The 19,085-nt window shown below is 45.7% G+C and overlaps 2 protein-coding genes across 4 annotated transcripts in view; one reads left to right on the plus strand and one right to left on the minus strand.

Annotated features, from left to right (window-relative positions):
* The window catches only part of KIAA1549, a 156,754-nt gene extending 138,187 nt beyond the window's left edge, over nucleotides 1-18,567 (plus strand). Inside the window, exon 21 of the transcript XR_013814296.1 lies at nucleotides 18,473-18,567. The gene's annotated coding sequence lies outside the window, so the exon portion shown is untranslated. The remainder of the gene's footprint in view (nucleotides 1-18,472) is intronic.
* Nucleotides 11,228-18,740, minus strand: TMEM213 (transmembrane protein 213). Of its 3 annotated transcripts, XR_013814297.1 has the most exons (4): nucleotides 18,571-18,740; nucleotides 14,398-14,469; nucleotides 12,987-13,573; nucleotides 11,228-12,775 (listed from the first exon to the last, which is right to left on the minus strand). XR_013814297.1 is itself a non-coding variant. In XM_079786211.1 (3 exons), exons 1-3 carry the CDS (start codon nucleotides 18,641-18,643, stop codon nucleotides 13,404-13,406), a joined length of 312 nt encoding a protein of 103 aa, XP_079642337.1. In that variant the 5' UTR covers nucleotides 18,644-18,740; the 3' UTR covers nucleotides 11,228-13,403. The 3 variants fall into 3 exon arrangements, 2 of the variants coding, with proteins under 2 accessions (XP_079642337.1, XP_079642336.1); XM_079786211.1 differs by having other exon boundaries at nucleotides 11,228-13,573; nucleotides 14,398-14,466; XM_079786210.1 differs by having other exon boundaries at nucleotides 11,228-13,573.
* Nucleotides 18,741-19,085: the final 345 nt, after the last annotated feature.

The raw sequence follows: 19,085 nt of genomic DNA on the forward strand, positions 1-19,085 counted from the left end.
TCCTTTAGCAACTTGATTATATTTCTCTCTCTTAATATGGTTGGTACTACCAGTTTCTTTAACATTTCAACAAAGGAATGGCTGGTTCCTTCACCACTCCTTTCTGAATGTGAAGTGTGTGATCAGTCTTGAGGTGGAAGTTGGAGATTTCTCACTGTATCCTCACATGGAGGGAGGGGCTGTATATTTTTTCTGTATAATTTAACCATTACTCTAATGTTAAACATTTAGTTGTTTCTAATGTTTTGCTATGATAAATAATGGTGTCTAAATACCTTTGTGTGTAAATTATCTGGTTTTCAGATTATTTCCTTAGAATAATTTCTAGAGTTGAAGTTATCGAGGTAAATGATCTGAATAAATTTAAAGGGTCTTATTTCATACTAGTAGCCCTGCGCACGAATCCGTGCGTCAGTAGGTCGCTGCCACCCTCCTGTAGCTCTCCGCCCGCTGCCCCGCCCTCCTGTAGCTCCCCCCACCCTCCCTCACAGCTTGCTGCCCTGCCCCTCCTGTAGCTCTCCACCGCCCGCTTGTAGTTCGCTGCCCCAGCCTCCTGCAGATCTGTGATCTGGTCGTTACGCCTCAGGGCGTAATGGATAATTAGTATATTCCTCTCATTATATAGGATTATCAATGACTTTTCAGAAATTTGGGCCAACTTATATCTCCAGTATCCATTTTTAGAATACATTTCATTGTCATTGTACCCTCAACAGCACTGAATAATAGAAATATATATATTTTATAATGTGAAAAAAAGTTTGCATATAATTTTCATAATTATCATTTTACACCTATATAAAATCCACAGCAATAGTATCTTACCTTTACCTTGCCTTTTGATACTTAGGGTTCTTTTCCCAATTATGTTACATTATCTAGAATAGCCAAGTATTGTAAACAACTATTATTTTTCCAGACTATTTCCTAGATTATTTTTCTTTGAGTTATTTTTCTATTAGACAAATTATCAGCAATAGGCCATAAGATGGGGATATTTTCTGTATATCCCCATCTTATATGGACTTTAAGGGCTCTCTCATAGAGTGGTCAACATCATTTACTGCAAGTCACCAGACAAGGACAGGTCATCTCTCTGTGAGGTGTGGTTAAGTGTGTGTGTGTGTGTGTGTGTGTGTGTGCGCGCGCGCATATGAGAGAGAGAGAGAGAGAGAGAGAGAGAGAGAGAGAGAGAGAGAGAGAGAGAAGGAAAAAGGACATGGAACCCATTGGCCTCGAAGGTCCCTTCCAACTTGGATTCTGTGAGTCACTATTGTCCCAGTAACCCAGGCAGTCTTTCAGATAAGGATTTAAAGCAGAGAATCCCAAGCTTGGAGAGAATCATTATATATATATAATATATATATTAATCTAAGCTGAGCTGTTTAGACTGACATGATTGGCCAATTCACATTATCTCCTTGTATTTCTTTGAAACGCCCCCCCCCATAGATGCATGTAAAAATAATTTATGTAAATCACATTAAATGTTAAGCTTAAGTATCTTGGGATAAAAAAAATTAAATGTTACCCCCCCTTAGACCATCAAGGCGATCTGATTGGCCTTACAAACCAATTCCCCCATCCCACAGATCTTACCCCCACCCAACCCAGGGCTCTTCCAAGGGAATTGCCCTTGGGAAGGCGGGGGGTAAGAGGTTTGTTTGCTCCTGTTGAGCTGGCCGCCTTCCACGCTGTGTCCAGAGATGGGGTGGAAAGCTGCCAACCCTGAATGCCAGTTGGAGATGCTGGGAGACTATGGGAGGTTCCATTTGTCTGGGAAAATTGAGCTCTGACAGTGGTATATAAAGTCCGTGAAGATGTTAAGAATAATTTTTAAAATTATTAAAAACCTCTGCTTCCCTGGCATCTACATCCTAGTGTTTTATAGAATAACGGTAGTCTGAGGTGGGTCATGATGCCCGTGGTTTTCTCAGAAGCTCAGCATGGAGCATGCCTGTCACCCAGCCTCATAACCCACTCAATTGTATGTTCTCACTGCTAGGACAGACTTGCAGAACTGACCGGTAGCATCTACATTTTGGTTCATTTCTAGGAAAAACACACTGCAGTCTCACTCATAGTTTCAAAAATGTCAGTGGCAGAGTTAATCTCTTGAACAAAACAGATTCTCCACATTTCTCCAAACCGGGCATGACCCTGGCATATCTGAAGGTGAAAAATCTGCCCTGGAGCCAGGAATACAGTAACAGGACAGTTAATTTTATTTTTTTAATTCTGCTAAAATGCACACTGGCCTATTTTATTTGTAGCCAACCTTTTAAGAAATGACATTGAAAGAAAAATGGTCACTCTGATACAAATCAATAGCAATGTTGCCTTCAGATTCAAAATAAAATTGAATTCAGTAAATCAAATTCAATCTCTAACAGTGGGATGCTGTGTATATTATGCTTGGGTGAGGCATGGACATGATTGATGTCTCTCTTGGAACAGGGAGATAGAGACAATGAAACGTCCATTTCAATTTCTGGGACAACTGAATGAAATCTCCATGCTCTGATTTAAAAAGCAGGTTACTCCACAATACTTTGTTTAATTAAGAATGTGTTTCTTCTGTGACCCAGCATTACTCCACCTGGCCATCTTTCCCAGGAAAATATGTTCACAGACCCACAAAGAGAGCATAGGAGGGCTTTTGGGGCTGTGTGACCTGGAATTGGGGCTTGGTGCCAGTCTAGGGATGCGCCCAGGTAATGGAGAAGTAAACCATTGTGGCTCACACAGTGGAATTCTGTGCAGCAGCTAGAAGCTCAGATACATGGACATAACAGGGTAAATAGATTAAAACATTACTATTGAATAAAGAAGAGGCAGGATGAGATCCGGTTTATGTAAATTTAAAACACCTGAACTTATCATAATTCTTCACTTACAAGAGCATCTGTCAGGGCATCTGCCCCCCTGGTGGTCAGTGCACATATAGGGGCCCATATGGTTGCCTTAGGGCCGTGGTCGGCAAACTGTGGCTCGTGAGCCACATACGGCTCTTTGGCCCCTTGAGTGTGGCTCTTCCACAAAATACCACAGCCTGGGCGAGTCTATTTTGAAGAAATGGCGTTAGAAGAAGTTTAAGTTTAAAAAATTTGGCTCTCAAAAGAAATTTCAATCGTTGTACTGTTGATATTTGGCTCTGTTGACTGAGTTTTCCCACCACTACCTTAGGGGATGAGAGCGGGAGAATGAGAGATAGGAATAGGGGTAAAAGCGAATAAGGAGTAAAAGGAGAGGAACCTGACAGACCAGTGATGACAGAGTGACAAGAACCCTTTGCATAGGTGTCCAGAAAAGTGGGGGAAAGTTCTGGCTGTGGTTTTTGACAAATGTATAATGACGTGTGTCCACCATTATTGTGTCACACAGATGTTTTACTGCCCTAAAAATCCTGTGCTCCACTGTTCATCCCTCCCTCCCCACAACCATTGATCTTTTTACTGTCTGCATAGTTTTACCTTTTCCGGAATGACAGATGGTCAGAATCAGACAGTATGTAGTCTTTTAAGATTGGCTTCCTTTACTTGGTAATATGCATTTAAGTTTCCTCTGTGTCTTTTCATGGCTTGATAGCTTGTAAATCATTTTTCAAAAAAATATTTGGGCCCTAGCGGGTTTGGCTCAGTGGATAGAGTGTCGGCCTAGATTCAATTCTGGTCAAGAGCATGTGCCTGGGTTGCGGGCTCGATCCCCAGTAGAGGGCATGCAGGAGGCAGCCAATTAATGATTCTTTCTCATCATTGATGTTTCTGTCTCTCTCTCCCTTTCCCTTCCTTTCTGAAATCAATAAAAATATATTTTAAAAAAAGAATATTTGATTCGAGCATCTCCAAAATATAATTTAATTATTCTTTGTACTTCATATATTGCTTATATGTATATTATTTTTTAAAATTTGATTTTAAAGAGTAGAAGCGGGGGAGAGATGAGAGAGAGAGAGAAAAAGAGAGAGAGAGAGAGAGAGAGAGAGAGAGAGAGAGAGAGAGAGAGGAGAGAGAAAGAGAGAAAGAGAGAAAGAAACATCATTGTGAGAGAGAAACATCGATTGGTTGCCTCCTGTATGTACGCCAATATCAGGGATGGAAACTGCAACCTGGGTATGTGCCCTGACTGGGAATCAAACCCGCAACCTTTTTAGTGTGCAGGACACCACTCAACCAACTGAGCCACACCGGCCAGGGCCATATATTGCCTTTGTATAACAATACAAAATTTGGGAAAGAGGCTTCTTGACCAATGAAAATAGATATTTGCTTACCTTTGTAGAACCGTTTTGGCTCCTATTTCTTGTTGATAGAAATGAACATGTCATAGAAGAAATTTTAGTTCTGTCTTTAGTGGGGAAGGGAAATCCATGGGTGGTATTGCCAGCCACGCTGTACTCCATCAGTGGCACTTTATCAGTCTTGCCATGATGGATTATTGTTTGTAATCAAGTTTTTATTCTTTAACTTTAACCCTTTTCTGTACAACTTACTTAGTATTTATTTACTAGAGGCCCAGTGCATGAATTCGTGCATGGGTGGGGTCGCTTGGGGTGACCTAGGGGATCGGGCCCAAACCCGCAGTCCAACGCTGCCTACAGCTCCTACCTACCACTTCTGCTCATCCCGGCCCCACTGCGCCGGCTGCGGGCTCATGCCCAATCAGTCCCAATCAGTAGAGGCTCACTAGCTATGAGCCCTGCATCTGGCGCCCTCCCGAGGGGAGTGGCCTGCAGGATCAGGCTGAAACTGGCCCTCCGACATCCCCCGAGGGGTCCCGGATTTCGAGAGGGCGCAGGCCAGGCTGAGGGACCCTACTGGTGCATGATTGGGGCTGGAGAGGGACCGCTGTAGGGCTCCAGGGTGTGTCCGGCCCATCTTGCTCAGTCCCAATTGGCCGGACCCTGCAGCAAGCTAACCTACTGGTCAGGGCATCTGCCCCCCTGGTGGTCAGTGCACATCATAGTGACTGGTTGACCTGTTGACTGTCTGCCCCTTGATGGTCATCATAGTGAGCGGTTGAGCGGCCTTAGCATATCATTAGCGTACTAGAGGCCTGATGCACGAAATCATGCAAGGGGCTCAGCCCTCGCAGCCCCAACTGCCTCACAGCCCCGGCTGCCTTGTGGCCCCACAGCCCCACGGCCCCACCCACTGGTCATCCCAGAAGGTCATTCTGCTGTCTGGTCTAATTAGCATATTGGCTCTTTATTATATTGGATTACTATTTGATTGGTTGAACAGTTTCACCAGTCACCAGACGATCAGACACTTAGCATGTTAGGCTTTTATTATATAGGATTTTAAACTGATGTAGTTTTTTAAAATATATTTTTTATTGATTTCAGAGAGGAAGGGGAAGGGAGAGAGAGATAGAAACATCAATGATGAGAGAGAATCACTGATTGGCTGCCTCCTTCACACCCCTACTGGGGAACAAGCCCACAACCCAGGCATGTGCCCTGACCAGGAATTGAACTGTGACCTCCTGGTTCATAGGTCAACACTTAACCACTAAGCCACATTAGCCAGGCCAACTTATTTTTTTAAACAACACATTTGCAAATAAGTTACATAGCAAGTGTGTTTTATACCAGGCAAGCCTGTAATTGAAGCCAATTGTTACATCTTAGGTGTCACTTCTTTTTTCTTAGGCTTTAGCAGCCCTTAGGGCACCTCTGTACAAATTTAAAAATGTGTCCAGTCCTCAAGGAAAACTGAGTAAGTGAGTTATGAACAACCTGAACTACTCTATAAGGGCTTTCCCAATCCCTGACCCACTCTCAAGTGTGCCTGTGGTTCCGGGGTACCCTGCGTTGGCCTCTTTTCTCTTCCGGCCACCCAGAGTCAGGCAGGGCCAGGATCCTCCTTGGCAGTCGGGAGTGGATGTGGGGAGTGAGATCAGGGACCCCAGGTGGTGGGGACTGGGTGCTGGTATGCGTGCATGATGCACAGGACGTGTTACCGTGGGACTGGCATCATCACCTCTAGTCGCATCTCCTAAGGCAGGGTCTCCACCGCCTGACCTCCTCTTGGGCAGGTGTGTGTGATGGGAGAGGAGAGCCATGACGTGTCATAGGAGGTGCAGCCAGGCTCCCCGTCACGTCCTGTCACTGAGGGTGTCTCCACACTCTCGTGGCTGGAACTGTAATCTGCCTATTTGTCTAGCTGCTTCCATGTCTGTGATGCATACATTGTAAGCTCTTGAGCACGAGGCTGGTACACTTGGTTTTCAAAATACCCCTTGTGTGAACTTTCTGGGGTTGCTGTAACAATGTCCACAAACTGGGGGCTGAGACCATAGAAAGGTATTGTCTCCCAGTGCTGGGGGCTGGAAGTCTGAGATCCAGGTGTCGGTAGGGTTGGTTCTTTCTGGGGGCTCTGAGGAGAATCTGTTCCTGGCCTCTCCCTGAGCTGCTGGCCATCTTTGGGGTTCCTCTCCCGATTTGCCTTCATGTTCACATGGCAGTCTTCCTGTGTACGGGCAGGTTCAGGGTGACCTCATCTTAACTATATCTGCAACGACCCTATTTCCAAATAAAGTCCCTTCTTAGGTACTGTGGTTAGGGCTTCAACATAGGAATTTGTGGGGGTGCACAGTTCATACCACAACACTCCCCTCTCAGCAGTTTCCCTCATTTTGAGCTGGTAACTGGAATCTCCAAAGTAAAAAAAATAAAAAAATAATATTTTTCAAGGTACAAAGGAACAGGACAAATGTTTCAACAAAGTTCAACAAATAGCCCTGATCAGTGTGACTCCTCAGTTGGTTGGGCATCGTCTGGTGCGCCAAAGGGCTGTCGGTTCGATTCTCAGTCGGGGTGGATTGCCGGCGGCCAATTGGTGTATTGCTCTCACATCAATGTTTCTCTCTTTCTCTCTCCCTTCCTCTCTCTAAAAATCAATAGAAGGTCTTAAAAAAAAAGTTCAACCAATAGTCACTGTGGAAATAAACTAAGACCACCCAAGTGAGAACAAGTGAAAGCTATTCTTTCAGAGCGTGCTGTAGTAAAGGAGTCAGCCACCACCATTTATACTTGGCAGAGACCCAGGCAGGCAGGGCAGTGGGAAAGCCTTTTAGTGGAAAAGGGGTAGGCCTCCGGTCTTCAGGGGGCCCCTGCCTGGAGGCTACTGGCATGGAGCAGCTGTGGGCAGGCACTCGGAGTGGGTGGGCACTATATGATGGGTTAGAGCAGCGGTCGCCAACTGGTGGTTCACAGACCACTGTGGTCCGTGAGGTCCGAAAGGTTGGCGACCGCTGGGCTAGAGGTACATGGTTGGCTTTCTCAGTTGGTCCTACGTTGGAAATGGGCACAGAAATTAAGTGAACTGAAGTTGTCAGTTATTAACCAAATCCTGCAGTCTGGGCCGACTGCTGTGGAGGTGGTTGCTTGGCTCCTGGCCTGGATGCTGCAGACAGTAGTTCTGCTTCCTAGACAAGTTGCTGTGGGTGGTGACTGGCTTCCTGGACTGGTTGCTACAGATTGTGGGTCAAAGGTCTATTTTTAGATCTGGTCTGGCCCTTGTCCATTTGTATATTTAGGCTCCCATCATAGAATTAACTTGTTGGGTAGACTTGCAAGTTACTTGTTTCCACCAAGGACTTAATGTATAATTATAAACTTATAGAAACAATAATTTAAATTTTTTCCAACCTTGATACCCCAGGTTTTCCCAGGAGCCTCCTCCTTTGTCCTCAGAGCTCTGTTGCTTCGCTGTGGTTATTTGCACAGGCCGCGCTCCTGGGTCTCCTCTGATTCACAAATTCATCAAACATTTACTGATTTTTGCTGCATGCCCAGGCACTGGGGGAAGGGATTAGAAGTTAAAGACACAGTCCCTGCCCTCTGAGAGATCAGTGAGAAACACAAGCAGGCAGATGCAACGGTCCAAAGAGCTCAGTTGTCAAAGATAAACAAAGCTGGGCACTAAATTGGTAAGGACAGATTTTAGTCAGTAATCTACTATTGCGATGGGAAGAGGGACCAGTGTGAACTGAACTCAGACTTCGCTTTGTATAGAGAAAGACAGGGAGTTTTACAAGGACAGGGAAGGAGTGGGGTGGGTGTGAGTGAGGGCTCAGTAGAGTCAGGGAAGTGAGAAATTACAGAGTTGGCCAGTGTAAATGCTGAGGAGGCCAGCTGGGGCTGCTAGTTGGCAACCCTTGAAGTTAGGATTCTGTCCTCCCACAGAGACTGGGAGACAGAGGCCCTATCTGTCCCGATGACAGTTTAAAGGAGTGGCTTTCAGGTCCTGAGTTGTAGGATGGATGGATGGAGGGATGGATGGATGCATGGACAGATAGATAGATAGATACAGACATCTCAAATGGACAGAGGAAGGATTCATTACTGTGAGTACTTTTGAGTAAATGCTGTAAGACAGGATGGTCAGAGGCCCAATTGTCAGACATTGGTTAGAACAAACAGGGAATTCTTTTGGCAGCCTGAGCTGTCTCAGGCAGTTTAAGGGGGCCTGGGGTCAGCCTAGAGATATGGTCTTGAGTTGTTGGAAACCATGTTAAATATTTAATCCTTTTAATGTGAGGGGATGGGGTGGGCGAAATCATTTGTGTTGAGAGTCTGTAGTTTTTATTGGCCAAAGTTGAAATCTAGTAGATAAGTGGGCTCAGAGGAGCCTGTCTAGAGTTTGGTCAAACACAGAGTCCTTGTCACAATGCTGTCCTGGAGGTGAGCACAGGCCACTGAGGTGTGTGTGCACATGTGTGTGCGTGTGTGTGCGTGTGTGTGCGTGTGTGTGTGTGTGTGTGTGTGTAGGGAGGAGCGGGTAGCTTGACTTAGGTCAATCCCAGTAAACCAAACGAATCCATTTAGGAGAGGGAGTGGGGAAGGGTAAGAGAGAGGGCAGGTCCAGGTTTATGGGGCCTAAAACACATACCATTAGAGGGCCTTCCTTTAAAAAAAAACAAATTACAAATTTAGGTAGAGGGCCTCTGGGTAGGTGTGGCTGGGGCATGTAAGTAAGGGGACCCAAAATGTAAGCTCCTCTAGGGTCATGGCAAATTGACCTCTTGGGAAGGTATGCTCCAGGCTGTGTGAACAGCAGGAAGGAGGGCATGGGGGATAGAGACGGCCTGGCATGTTTAGGGAACTGAAATAACCCAAAACTGGGTTTCAGTGCAGGATACACAAGAGGTAACGCTGAAGAAATGTTGAGGATCTAGTTATAGAAGGATATCTCAGTCATCCTAGGACAGTGGTCGGCAAACTCATTAGTCAACAGAGCCAAATATCAACAGTACAACGATTGAAATTTCTTTTGAGAGCCAAATTTTTTAAACTTAAACTATATAGGAGGTACATGGTTATTAACTTAATTAGCGTACTCCTAAGCTGGCCTTTGCTAAAAACATCCTCAATCTGATTGAGGCATGTGGCTCGCGAGCCGCGGTTTGCCGACCACTGTCCTAGGACTATGGATTTTACTCTGCCCACCATGAGGAGTCACTGCGGGATTTTAGGTGGAGGAGTGGCTCGATGATTTACCCACATAATAAAAAGATCACTGGGAGGAAGTGTGCATGGGCTGGAGCCCAGGAAGCTGGTTGGAGGCACCAGGTAGGCCAGCGCACTCCTCAGTGAAGACCACTCATCAATGAAGACCGTGGGATCACATCTATGATCTCAAAACAGATGCCAGCGCCTCAGAGAGAGCTGTTCCTCATCAAAAACATTTCTAGATTGGTATTTTTCTAAGTTTAAAAATATACTTACATTTAATTTGGTGGAAAAGAGGCCCAAGCTAGCGAATTCTTTTTGATTAATATTGCATGGTACAACATTTCATACTTTAAAAAAAATGTTTTTATTGATTTCAGGGAGAGGGAGAGAGGGATAGAAACATCAATGACGAGAGAGAATCATTGACTGGCTGCCTCCTGCACACCCCACACTGGAAATCGAACCGTGACCATCTGGTTCATGAGTCGGCGCTCAACCACTGAGCCACACTGGCCGGGCCAACATTTCATTCTTAATAGAAAATTCATTTTTGGTCTATTTGTCCCTGGGTATCATGCACATAAAAAGGAATAGATTTTAAAATGATTATTTTTAAAGTCAGATACTTATGCCACACTTTAAAGTCCATTATTCTATTTCTGCACAGGACATTTTGATACCGAAATGTCTGGAACTTCACGAGCTTTGTGTCATACAGTCTGTCACTGTGCTGAGGGCAGCACTGACTGCTACAGGCAACATTTTTTATTTATTTATTTATTTTAAAAGCATAGAGATGGAAATTTCTGTGTCTTTAGATAAAGTTGTTTTAAAAACATATATTTTATTGATTTTTTACAGAGAGGAAGGGAGAGAGATGGAAAGTTAGAAACATCAATCAGCTGCCTCCTGCACACCTCCTACTGGGGATGTGCCCACAACCAAGGTACATGCCCTTGACCGGAATCGAACCTGGAACCTTTCACTCTGCAGGCCGACGCTCTATCCACTGAGCCAAACCGGTTAGAGCTGCAGGCAACATTTTTAAATGAAAGTACATCTACCATTAGGCAGGTCCTGTTGCTTTACACCAGGAAGCTCTTAGACCCCTGGAAGTTGACACTTGGTTTTCCTTTTAAATTTGTTGACAGATCTTTGCTGTGCTAGAATAGATTCCCCGCTGAGAACAAATCTGAGATCCCCCATGTGGGAAGCATAGCCGTCGAGATATATAACCATCTTTCTTTCCTGTCTCAAAGATAAGAGTGATTGTTTAGATTCGTTCTGCCATCCTCTTGGGCAGATGAAAGAAAAGCGAGTCACAGAATACCTAGATGTTCGTGTGACAGAGGCAGAGCATCCACACACAGTTCACTTCCATGGAGTCTAAGAATCTTCCCGTCGCCCCTCCTGGAGGAGATCTCAGACACCGGCTGGTGCTCTGACGCTGCTTTTTAAAGCAGCAATTTAACTCTTGGGTGGGGGGGGGGGGGGGGAGGCGGATATGTGAAAGAGACCAGAGCCCCGGGCCCTGGTTGCAGAGAGGGGCCTCGTGCTCACTTCTCCGCACAGCGCCTCGGAGAGCTCTGCTGAGTTTGCAACCACTGATTGGTCCAAGGCTTACCTTTTTCACTTAGAAGATGGATGCTCAGCAAGGCAGTGAGTGACTCTTACACTCTAAAAAGTCAATGGAAAAATAGCCTCGGGTGAGAATTAACAACCGCGACAAAAAAGGCGGTGATTTGTTTCTGTTCGCATTGGCCGGAAATAGATCTTCTTTAGTTTTTTAATTTTTAAAAATCTTTATTGTTGAAAGTATTACATATGTCTCCTTTTTTCTTCCATTGACCCCTTCTAGTCCGCCCCTACCCGCTGCCCCGGGCTTCCAACACCCTGTTGCCTATGTCCCTGGGTTATGCATATACATGCATACACATTCTTTGATTGATCTCTTCCCACCACCCCCGCCAGAAATAGATCTTAATTTCCCTTCTTTTGTTTCTTTTTGGAGCTAGTGCTCTTCCCACTGTGTCATACTGTTTTGTTTCAAAAATGTTTCAGGTATAAAATCCAAGTGTGCTCATCAATGGATCTTTGGATCTCTAAGGAAGTAAGCAATCGCGTATTATGGAAACTCTGTGAATCTCTAAAAAAGTGGAACATAGACTGTTTATATGTCCCCAACACACCAGGCATCGTGCAGACATTTTTATATATTTTTATTGACTTCAGAGAGGAAGGGAGAGGTAGAGAGAGAGAGAAACATCAATGGTGAGAGAGAATCATTGATCGGCTGCCTCCTGCACACCCCCTTTTGGGGATCTAGCCCACAACCCCGGCATGTGCCCTGACCCGGAATCAAACTGTGACCTCCTGGTTCATAGGGCACCGCTCAATCACTGAGCCATGCCGGCTGGGCAATGCAGACACTTTTGTTCACATGATTATTTAATACTTAGGCACAATAAACCCATCCCATTTTACTGATTTAACAACCGAGATCCTAAAACTATCTGGCTCTTGAGAGTGAGCCACGAGATCCCTTTAGTTTCCATTGTCAGGGAAATGGATCTCAATTTTCTGCAAGAGCGTTGGGCAGCTTTGAGTCATTTGCCACCTTTGCAACACATTTCTTCCTACTTCAGGGGCCTTGCATTTTTCTTTTTATTTTTTGTATTTTGATTATTTAGATTAGATCCCATTTAAATACATGGTCCCTGACAAAGGGCAGCCATTGTTCCATAAAGAAAGAGCCGCTTAGTCCTTCCTGCCTACTGATGAGCCACCCTCCTCTCCTCCAGACCCTCTGGCAGACTTCATAGCCTCAGGCCACATCCTCGTGCTAAGTGAGTCACTGAGAGAACAGGAGTCAAACCAACTGGCTTCTTTGAAAGTTTGATGGTTTTAACCACTTATAGAAAAATGGAGGCTCTGAATGCAAAATGATGGTCATAAGTTCATCTGGGGCAAGGACTCATTGGTTCATTCATTCATCAGACAAACATCCCCAGAAGCTCCCTGCGCCCCAGAAGTATAAACTCATTGTGAGCAGGTCCCTGCGTGATGGCTGCACCTCAAGGCCCAGTAGCTAAGAGCACCAGCTCCAGGTTCCCCAAGAGGATCAGAAAGTTTCCGGGCAGAGCAATGGCCTTCATTCTGGAGATGGAGTTGGGAGGTGGCGGTGAAGAGCAGTGGAGGCGGGAAAGACATCCATCCAGTTGAGGAGTGGGCCAACCAGAACCCCTCAGCCCTGGGCCGGAAGTTGGATGGTTGGACTCATGGGAAGAGCTCAATGCCAGGCTGTGTGACAGCTGCCTGTGGGGAGAAAGATCCTGAAAGCAGTGAGAACCAAAGGAAATATCGCTGGAATAATGCAGGGACAATGTAGTGGGGCCAGAAGCAGGCTGCTGGCAGGGAGGATGGGACAGGCTGGCCATGGGAGGTATAGTCATGGGGGTGAGAGCAGAGCTGGGGAAGCACTGCACATGGGGGTGAGGACTTTGGGGGTGTCGATGGTGAGCCTTACATTTTGAAGTGACAGTGATGCCCTTGACTGAAATGAGGACAGATGACCGCGACCTCTGTTCGGTGAGAAGGTTATACGTTTGATTTCAAATGTGTTGACTGAAAGATCAAGTCTTAGGTTTCTTGTGCTCCACCTTGGAGCCCAGAAGAAAGCCATGGTTAAAACAGAAGGAAATCCCATAGAGACTCTCTGGAGAAAGGAGGTTAGGAGAGCTCCGAGGCCCACCTGCCTCTTGGAATTAGCAGCACTGGCATTCCCTTATTTGGAGCCCCTTTCTGTCTTCCTTCCCGTTAAAGAAGTAACTGAAGTTTAAAGGTGAAAATGACTTGACAAGAAACCACATTGGCGCTCCTCCATGCCTGCGATTAGCCACAGCTGGGTGGTGGCTGGCATTCTTTGGGGCTCTGATTCTGCATCTCATGCTTGCAAGTCCTTGGGCTCATCTGGAGTTAACTTCATCAATTTATCCACACAGAGCAGGATGAGGGTGAGAAACCAGAGGCTCCAGCCAACAGCGGCCGCGATCCAGCCGTACTCATCCACTCCAGCGTGGCAACACTGGGATGCTTGTGGGCAGAAGTCCACATCTGGGGGAAGAGAGAGCATCACACTAGCCCGCCCTGTCTCTAATAGTCATAACAACAAGACAATAGTCATACAATAGTTGACCTTCATGAAAGCATGCCACGTGCTATGCTAAATGCTCTACACACGTTACCTTATTTATTCCTCGTAAAGTGATAGGTGTGGTTGTTATTCCCATTTTACATGAAGAATCTCAGGCTATAACTTGCCCAAGGTCATGGGTTGGCAGAACTAGAACTCAAACCCAAGTCTGCAGGACTCCAAAGCTGTGTTCTTAACCTCTACACGTTCTTGCCTATTATTCTTCTCTGTAAGTGTCCAGAAGTGAACACATTTGGTCATTCAATGAGGGCAGATTAAAGGAAGCCAGACTTAGAATATATTGCAAGACTTTCTGTTCATTAGACATCTGTAATAGTGGTTGCTTTATGAAGTACTGCCCTCCTTGTGGCTGGAGGTATTCAAGTAGAGAAGAACAGAAATATGCAAAGGGTATGAAAATGAAGCTCCTGCCTCAGGCAGAAGTAGGACTAGCCAAGTTTTGTGGTCTCTCCACTGGCAAACATCTACAAGTCTTTGAACTCAGGGCATCTTTGGCTCCTGTCTTGGGGATGGGTCATTAAAGCCCTCTGTACCAAAGGTTGTGAGCTTAGATGGGGGTCAAGGCCAAGATTGCTTTTGGACGGACTCTGTAAACCACACCAGCACCCAGCGAGGCCAGGCCAGCACGCAGCCACCCCACGCCAATTAACAGAAAGCCAGGAGGCTTACGTTTCCCTCCCAGACCCAGGGCCAGCTCTGGCTGGGGCAGTTGGCAGAAGCTTACTGTGGCACTGTTCCAGAGTCTCAGGATCTGGGTGGTGGTTGGTCAAGGTTGAATTGTTGCCACTGGTTGCTTCTGGGAAAAAAGACAGTCTGAGTAAATAGTAGTGAGTACTATGAAAGTATTATAGACGTTCCAGTCTAGACTTCATGCAGCAAAGCTAACCCCTTGTTATGGACTAAATTGTGCCCCCCCCCCCCACGCCCCAATTCAGATGTTGAAGTCCTAATCCCCCAGTAATGAATGCATCTGGAAATAAAACATTTAAAGAGGTCTAACATGAAATGGGGCCATATGTGTGGGCCCTAATCCAATATGACTGGGGTCCTTATAAGAAGAGGAGAAACACAGGGATGTACAAGCAAAGGAAAACCACGTGAGGACACAGGAGGGAGGCCTCAGGAGAAACCAACCCTGCAGACACCTTGATTGTGGACTTCTTTGTTATGGCAGCCCTAGCAAACAAATACTCCCCTTTTCCTATTGTGGTCTATTCTCATTCAGAGATGCTTTATTTCCATCTCGCATTGTCCCTTACCCAGGGCCTGCTATCTACAGCTTCCCAAACACTCTAATTACCTAATTAGCTGCTTTCTATGCAAATAGATACATAGAAAATGATTTTTCTAGTATATAGTAACACACTTATTTAAAAATCTGAAGCATCTTTCCATAACTATCTTTAAGTCCCTCCAAAACTTTGAATAGCCTGGCCTGTGTGGTACAGTGGTTGAGCGTTGACCTATGAACCAAGAGTCATGGTTTGATTTGTGGTCAGGGCACATGCCCAAGTTGTGGGCTCGATATCCACTGGGGGGCATGCAGTAGGCAATCAGTGATTATCTCACCATTGATGTTTCTATCTCTCTCTCCCTCTCCCTTCCTCTCTCTGAAATCAAGCAAAATATATGAAAAACAAAACTCTTGAACAAATAGACATTGAAATCTGACCTTGATTTCTGACAAAGATACTGGTATTACTCAGCAAGATATGGAAGTGGTTATCAGAAAAAAAAAATTAAACACCATATACCGTATTTTCCGGTGTATAAGACGACTGGGCGTATAAGATTTTCCTGGGTTAAAAAGTCGTCTTATACGCTGGAAAATATGGTAGTCCAATATATCTAATCCATTATATCTAATCCCATCAATATAGTCCAATATACCGTATTTTCCGGCGTATAAAATGACTTTTTAACCCAGGAAAATCTTATACGCCCAGTCGTCTTATACGCCAGAAAGTATGGTAAGCAAATCTAGAGGTTGCTAGAATATGTAGCACTTCAAATTGTCCCTTGATTAAGAAGCAGAGAGCCCAAGATAAAAGGAACTTCAGCAGGAATTCTTACAGTTGTATCAGAGTTTGGGGGGTGAGCTGGGGTTATGGAGATGAACATAAGAGTCTCCAAGGAAGAAAACCCATTGCCCATGCTCCCTCTTACAACAGCATAAGAGGAGAGGATCTCCATTGTTTGGTCCCACACGGCCACCACTGGTGACTATTTAAATGTTTAAACAATTACCGTATTTTCCGGCGTATAAGACAACTGGGCGTATAAGACGGCCCCCAACTTTTCCCGTTAAAATATAGAGTTTGGGATATACCCGCCCTATAAGATGACACCCGGCGTATAAGACGACCCCCGACTTCTGAGAAGATTTTCCTGGGTTAAAAAGTCATCTTATACGCTGGAAAATTAAAAATTCAGCTTCTTAGTCAGATTAACTACATTTCAAGTGCTCAATCCCCATATGTGGCTAGTGGCTAACATAATGGAAGCACAGCACAAATATGCAGAATTTCCATCAGCAAAAAAAATAATAATAAATAAAATAAAAATAGTTCTGTTAGTGCTAATCTAGGTAGAACAAGACCATGAAACCAGTTTTGAAGACTCTGGGAACTATATTGCTGTTCAGTCTGCTTCTTGGGAATGCAAAAACATAAAACTGGTTTGGAAGCGCTCAAGGCCCCCACCAGGTCAGCATGTCCTTCAAAGGCGCTTGGTATCACATAGCAGAAGTTAGGAGGAAACTTCTTGACTAGCCAAAGCCACGGAATTGCTGCTCAGACTAATTTTATGCCACCTACCCCCAAGCCGCTCCAGTGTCCTGCCCAAAGTATAGTAATTACCTTGATGCAATCTGATTGTTACTGTAAATTATTTACAGCTAAATGGCTTAGAGCTTGGTCTTTATTTGTTTTGGAGAAATTGATTCCTCAACATTTTAATGTCCCTTATAACCGAAATAAATTCCTTGGCCCTGACCTTCACCTCCCCTCTACCCTTGAATGGAAGTGGTCCCTGTCTAGAACATGTGAGTGGAAAAAACCTAGTAAATTGGATGCTAGTATTAGGTGAAACCATATGAAATTGCCATTTATGTAGGTCAAGAACTGCTCAGCAATTTTATATGGCTCAAACTGGTTAGCCTAGTTAGAAGTTCCTAAGAATGTTTTTCATTTATTTTTTAAAATATATTTTATTGATTTTTTTACAGAGAGGAAGGGAGAGGGATAGTTAGAAACATCAATGAGAGAGAAACATCGATCAGCTGCCTCCTGCACACCTCCTACTGGGGATGTGCCTACAACCAAGGTACATGCCCTTGACCGGAATCGAACCTGGGACCCCTCAGTCCGCAGGCCGATGCTCTATCCACTGAGCCAAACCGGCCAGGGCTTCCATTTATTTTTTATTCAATGTATTGGGGTTACATTGGTTAATAAAATTATATAGGTTTCAAACATACAATTCTATAATACATCATCTGTATATTGTACTGTGTGTTCCCCATCCCAAGTCATGTCTCTTTCTATCATCATTTATCCCCCCTTTATCCTCTCCTGCCTCCCTCTCCCCGCTAAGAATTTAAATATCACCCTCATAAGCAGAGCCAACCAGGGACTGGTCGCAGTTGGGGCCACTTCAAAAGTAAAGGCTGCTGGGAAGACCCAACTCTTCAGTGCAGTTAAATTTGTCAAGTGTTTTTGAGGCCCTATCCTAAACAAGGCACTTTGAGGATAAACAGAAAGAAAGACATAAAACACTTTTATTAGGGGAGGCGCTATACTGGACAATGAATGTGCTAACATCCATCACGTGTTTACCATGAGTTAATTTGTTCAAAGGTATTTACCTACAGTCACCTCATTTCATCTTTACAACAACCCTATATGTAAGCACTAGGAGTATCCCCATGTTATAAATAAAGAAACTGGGGCACAGAAAGGGTTAAGTAATTTGCTCAAGGTCATACAGCTGGTAGGTACAAAGCAGCATTGAGGCTCACAGGCTTTGAGAGCCCACACTCTCTGGACCTCCACAGGAGAGTCTGTGAGGATGAGAGAGGCAGATACAGGCTGAAGGGGAGGAAGGATATAGGGGGGTGGGGTGAAGGTGGGGGTGGTGGTAGGTGTGGGGGTGGTGAGGATTGGTTTTGAGACAGACTAATAGACAGAGACAGACTCAGGGAACAGGACAGACTGTGTTCTGGGGAGTTGAGGAGCAAGATCAAAGCCAGGGACAAAAGTCAGGAGCGTGGGAGTGTCAGGGAGGCCTCTGCCTGAGGCTCAGAGCCCAGCCTGGGACATCCTGACGGGGTGGCCTCAGCCCCTCCAGCCTCCACAGGCACTAACCCAACACCTCCTGTGTCCCAGGGAGATGGGAGAACGGTAGACTGAGTTTGGCAGCTTTTATGCATTAAGGTTTTGTGAAAGTTGCAAAGAAAGCACAGGGTCAGGAGAGGGTCAGAGGGCCTTAGGGGAGCGGCGGGTGGGGAGGGGGCGGGGGGGGGGGGTCAGCGCAAAGGGAGCATTGAAAAGCTCAGCAGCCCCGGGCTCTGAGAAGGAGCCACTGAGAAACTGCACCCAAAAGATGCCATTTTAGGCTAATTTGGTCCCCTGCTGGGAGAGGCTCTGTGCATTGCCTTTTCCTCTTTTCTTTGTGGTAAAGGTCAACAGAGGTGGCTGCTCCTGTCCTGGCTGAGGACAGGCGTAAATTTAAGACACCCCCACCCCACCTCTGCCCAGTCAGTCCTTCAGATGAGAAAGGATTGTTTCCTCTTTGTGCAGGACCAGCCCTGGCCAAGGAATACTCCTCCTTCCTTTCCCTCCCCCTCCCCCTCCCTTCCCCTTCCCAGCGTGGCCAAGAATAAAGCTCACAGTCCCACCTGCCAAGCAAGCCGATTGGAAGGAGGCGAAGACCAGGCTGAGGACCAGGGCAGCTGGGGGCGCAGACTTCATGCTGGAGAGAGAGGCTTCTGTGGGCGCCCGCGCCGTGGAGGTGTGCTGAGCGCCGGGGGCATGTGCCTGTGTGGGTCCTGTCCGGCAGGAGCTTGAAAACGAGGCCGTCAGAGGTGAATTTCTACTCTGTTTTTGGGGAAAGAAAGAGGGTGGAGCAAAGGAAGTTCAGCTGTCACACCTTTCTCTTACCTCTCTGGAAGGGAAGCCAAACTCTGTTGGCTGGGGCCAGGAGGGAGGGGCGATGTATGCAGTTCTTCCCTGAGCTCTTGCTTCGCTGGTACTGGGAAAAAAGAGGAGAGGAGGAGGTCTGTGTCCTGCTGGGTCCTGGGGCATGGGTTTGCTGCCTCGTCCATGTGCAGGTGTAGTGCTGGATTCCCTATTCTGTTTAGCCCGGTATTTCCTGAGCTCTTACTGTGTGCACTGAACTAAAGTCTGGGAGTAA

The sequence above is a fragment of the Cnephaeus nilssonii genome (genome assembly GCF_951640355.1).
Source record: "Cnephaeus nilssonii genome assembly, chromosome: 12".
Lineage (NCBI taxonomy): Eukaryota > Metazoa > Chordata > Mammalia > Chiroptera > Vespertilionidae > Cnephaeus > Cnephaeus nilssonii.

Bases quoted from the DNA above. Each gene is read 5' to 3' on its own strand.
- TMEM213 (XM_079786210.1), bottom strand. From the start codon at position 18,643: ATGAAGTCTGCGCCCCCAGCTGCCCTGGTCCTCAGCCTGGTCTTCGCC. The intron at 14,470-18,570 runs GTGGGACTGTGA...CTTTTTTCCCAG, and splicing joins CCAATCGGCTTGCTTGGCAG to AAGCAACCAGTGGCAACAAT. The intron at 13,574-14,397 runs GTAAGCTTCTGC...CTCTTCCCCCAG, and splicing joins GACTCTGGAACAGTGCCACA to ATGTGGACTTCTGCCCACAA.